This window comes from Colobus angolensis, unplaced genomic scaffold, assembly GCF_000951035.1.
Source record: "Colobus angolensis palliatus isolate OR3802 unplaced genomic scaffold, Cang.pa_1.0 Scaffold15, whole genome shotgun sequence".
In the NCBI taxonomy this organism is placed as follows: domain Eukaryota; kingdom Metazoa; phylum Chordata; class Mammalia; order Primates; family Cercopithecidae; genus Colobus; species Colobus angolensis.
This window is the reverse complement of record NW_012114599.1, coordinates 413,706-418,457: the sequence shown is the minus strand read 5'-3', so window position 1 is coordinate 418,457 and position 4,752 is coordinate 413,706. Positions and strand designations below refer to the sequence as shown.

The window sequence follows — 4,752 nt, the reverse complement described above, 5'->3', positions numbered from 1 at the left end:
TTTTCTTTTCTTTTTTTTTTTTTTTGTTTTTTTTGAGACGGTGTCTCACTTTCTCACCCAGGCGGAGTACAGTGGCACAATCTTGGCTCACTGCAACCTCCACCTCTTGGGTTCAAGCGATTCTCCTGCCTCAGCCTCCCGAGTAGCTGGGACTACAGGCAGCCACCACCATGCCTGGATAATTTTTGTATTTTAGTAGAGACAGGGTTTCACCATATTGGCCAGGGTCGTCTCAAACTCCTGACCTTGTGATCCTCCTGCCTCGACCTCCCAAAGTGCTGGGATTACAGGTGTGAGCCACTGCGCCTGGCCCATCCATCCAAATCTTTACTGAGCACTTACTGTGTACCAAGTGCCACATCAAGTGCTGGGGGTAAAGATAAATAAAAATCTGATCCCTGTTTCCAGATGGCTCACAGCTACTGTAGTTCTTCAGAGAAATTTAAGCTCATCTAGAACCCTCCAGGCTGTGGACTTCAGAGGAAGCGTTTTTCTTTAGGGTGGCCTTATGGCAGTGTTTCTCAAACCTGGCTATATTATTATTATTATTATTATTATTTTGAGATGGAGTCTTACTCTGTTGCCCAGGCTGGAGTGCAGTGTGATCTCAGCTCACTGCAACCTCCGCCTCCCAGGTTCAAGTGATTCTCTTGAATCCCGAGTAGCTGGGACGACAGGCATGAGCCACCATGCCTGGCTAATTTTTGTATTTTTAGTAGAGACGGGTTTTCCCATGTTGGCCAGACTGATCTTGAACTCCTGACCTCAAGTGATCCACCCACCTTGGCCTCCCAAAATGTTGAGATTACAGGTGTGAGCCACCATGCCTGGCCAAACCTGACTATATTAGAATAGCTTGAAAGCTTTTAAATAATCTCAATGTTCAGGCTTCACTGCATGCTAATTAAACCAGAATCTCTGGCAGGGGTTGGGGGAGGGAGCCAGGTACCAGATATTTGTTTGAAGATCTCTCCAGATATAAGGTGTAGCCAGAGGAAAGAACACTGCTCTCCAGGTGTTGTAAAGTTGTAGAACCAGAAGAGCAAGCCTCAGACTACAATTGACTTGAGGGGCAGCACTGCCCGCACCCTGGAGGCCATGGGACCTTGTCCATGACTCTCTGTTTGTTGGTTTAACATCTGTTGACTGATAAGAGCTTGAGCTATGGGCAGGATTCTTCAGGTGAAAGACACAGGCGCGGTGAGCTGAGGAGCTCCAGGACCCTGTGCGGAAGGGAAGTTCCTACGTTGTCTTTCTTCCTGACATCCCACACCCTTCTTCATTAATGCCAAATTTCACCCCACAGCGTTCTCAAGAATCACATTATGTTCAGTTCCCCCAAACTGGCAAGGATAGCTCAGCCTTAGGGCAGAGTGAGGTGGTGATGGTGGAGCGTGGTCACAGTGAATGGCCTCAAACAGCACATTCTGATCAACTCTGCTGTGATGGGAGGGAAGGTCGGTATCTTCCATGATACCATGATATAATCCACTGAGATAATGTTTCCTGCTTTCTGTTTTTTTTTTTTTTTTTTTATAAATCCACTTAGCCACCAACAGAATTATAATTTTTAAGCATTTCTTTGAACTTGGTTAGTCTGTAAATCTGGATGCTTTTACATCCAAATAGTTATCAGAACTAAAGACCTGTAGTAATGATTCCCCCCTTCATTTTGTATGCCTATTTTCTCTTTATTTATTTATTTATTTTTAACAGAGACAACCTATTTGATTTCTTGACAAGACCACAATCTGATCCCAAAGATGTGCTCCACAAACCCAGGCAACTGGGTCACCTTTGATGATGATCCTGCTTTTCAGTCTTCTCAAAAGTCAAAGAATTTTCCTCTGGAGAATCAAGGTGTCTGTAGACCAAATGGACTGAAGCTGAACCTTCCTGGCCTCAAGGAATTTCCCAGTGGATCTTCTTCCACCAGCAGCACCCCTCTCTCCTCCCCCGTTGTAGACTTTTATTTCAGTCCAGGACCTCCAAGTAACTCTCCTCTTTCTACACCTACCAAAGACTTCCCAGGTTTTCCTGGCATCCCCAAAGCAGGGACTCATATGCTTTATCCTATTCCAGAATCATCTTCAGACAGCCCACTCACAATATCAGAAGGAGAATCTTCCTTACTGACTACCGGACCAGCATGTTCATCCCATGCCTTGTTGCCCAGTGACCACTCATGTATGCATCCAGCTCCCAAAGTAGGTCTTCCAGATGAAGTTAACCCTCACCAGGCTGAAAGCCTAGGATTCCAAAGTGATGATCTCCCCCAGTTTCAGTATTTTCGAGAGGACTGTGCTTTTTCAAGTCCATTTTGGAAAGATGAAGGCAGTGATTCCCAGTTCACCCTTGACCCACCAGGAAGCAAAAAGATGTTCTCATCAAGAGACAAGGAGATGCCTAATGATCAAAAAAGCCTAAATAAGTGTTCACTCAACTATATCTGTGAGAAGCTCGAGCATCTCCAGTCAGCTGAGAACCAAGACTCACTTAGAAGTTTGTCTATGCACTGTCTATGTGCTGAAGAAAATGCCTCTTCCTTTGTCCCTCACGCACTCTTCAGGAGTCAGCCAAAAGCTGGATGGTCTTTCATGCTGAGAATTCCTGAGAAGAAGAATATGATGTCTTCCCGGCAATGGGGACCCATTTTTCTGAACGTTTTGCCTGGAGGAATTTTGCAGATGTATTATGAGCAGGGATTAGAAAAACCATTTAAAGAGATACAGCTTGATCCATATTGTAGGCTTTCTGAACCCAAGGTTGAGAACTTCAGTGTAGCAGGAAAAATCCATACTGTGAAGATTGAACATGTGTCTTATACAGAAAAAAGGAAATACCATTCTAAGACAGAAGTAGTTCATGAACCAGACATAGAGCAGATGCTAAAGCTGGGGTCCACATCGTACCATGACTTCCTTGACTTTCTGACCACTGTGGAGGAGGAGCTGATGAAGTTGCCAGCTGTTTCAAAACCAAAAAAGAACTATGAGGAGCAAGAAATTTCCTTGGAAATTGTGGACAACTTTTGGGGTAAAGTCACAAAAGAAGGAAAATTGGTTGAAAGTGCTGTGATAACTCAAATTTACTGTCTCTGCTTTGTGAATGGGAACCTGGAATGCTTTTTAACCTTGAATGACCTTGAGCTGCCGAAGCGAGATGAATCCTATTTTGAGAAGGACTCAGAAAAAAAAGGGATTAATATTCTTGACTACCATTTTCATAAGTGTGTGAAAGAACAAGAATTTGAGCAATCAAGAATCATTAAGTTTGTGCCTCTGGATGCCTGCCGGTGTGAGCTGATGCGTTTCAAGACTTTGTATAACGGGGATGATCTTCCGTTTTCCTTGAAGTCTGTAGTGGTTGTCCAGGGAGCATATGTGGAACTTCAGTCTTTTGTCAACATGGCCCCATTGGCACAGAGGTCATCCCTTGCTGGTTCCTTAAGGTCCTGTGACAATATAATGATACACTTTCCTGTCCCATCGCAGTGGATCAAGGCCCTTTGGACCATGAACCTCCAGAGGCAGAAGTCTCTGAAAGCCAAAATGAACCGCCGGGCATGTCTGGGGAGTTTACATGAACTTGAATCTGAACCTGTCATTCAAGTCACTGTGGGGTCAGCAAAATATGAGAGTGCCTACCAGGCAGTGGTATGGAAGATAGATCGGCTTCCAGACAAAAATTCAAGTAAATATTCAATACCCCAAGTTTATTTTCATGAGAAATAACTTAAATATTCTCACCTTCCTCTTTGGGTTGAAACCAGGTAGAGACAGATGGCAATTTGTCAGCTGAGGCCACGCTTTGGGGTGGGAGATGGAACATTTAGCTCAAGAGTTGGTTTATTTGTTTCCTTTTGCACCTATTTCTACCAGATAAGTTTAACTGTTTAACATTTTTTTAATGTCATATGAAATACCATGCTAGGCTAGGAATTTGTTGTGGATGGCGGCACTAAGAGAAAATTCATTGATATCCATGGTTGAGATTAACCCATCAAGACTTCAAATGTTAAAAATGTTTCTAATATAGCTGAGATTCCCTAATTAATCTTTAAAGATCTGTCATCCATGAATATGCCTGAACTTTTTTGCATTCTCAGCCGATACCACTTCTTCCTTAGGTTTGCTCCCTGCTCTTTGAAATAAGACTGCTTTCCTTTTTACCCAAACTGATTTTTGTTGACTGAATTCACCCATTTGGCCATCTCAACTGGTATTGTTTTTGTTTTTGACATGGGATCTCACTCTGTTATCCAGGCTGGAGTGCAGTGGCACGATCATGGCTCATTGCAGCCTCCATTTCCCAGGCTCAAGTGATCTTCCTGCCTCAGCCTCCTCAGTACCTGGGATTACAGATGCATACCATCGTGCCTGGCTAATATTTTGTTTTTTAGTAGAGACAGGGTCTCCCAATGTTGCCCAGGCTGGTCTTGAATTCCTGGGCTCGAGGGATCCTCCCACGTTCGCCTCCCAAAATGCTAGGATTACAGGTGTGAGCCACCTCATCTGGCCTCAACTGGTTGTTTTAAAAGAATGAGGTGGACATATTTGAGTGCTAAAAATTCAGTTAATTTTTAAAATTTTGTAAAGAAAAAATTATCTAGAAGTCAGAACTTGAAAAGACAGTTATAGTACCACATTTATTTCGGAGCAGTAAGTTAGTAGTGGGCATAATACAATAAAGTCAAAAACCAAATTTTAAAATTAGAGCTCTTCCCTATTTAGTTGAGATTTTTTTTTTTTT

General features: G+C 43.1%; 1 protein-coding gene across 1 annotated transcript in view; it reads left to right on the top strand.

Moving 5' to 3' along the window:
- Positions 1 to 4,752, top strand: part of STON1 (stonin 1) — a 74,274-nt gene that overhangs the window by 51,348 nt on the left and 18,174 nt on the right. The window contains exon 2 of the mRNA XM_011935851.1: positions 1,717 to 3,693. Within this exon, the coding sequence (XP_011791241.1) occupies positions 1,764 to 3,693 (1,930 nt within the window). The 5' untranslated portion in view covers positions 1,717 to 1,763. The remainder of the gene's footprint in view (positions 1 to 1,716; positions 3,694 to 4,752) is intronic.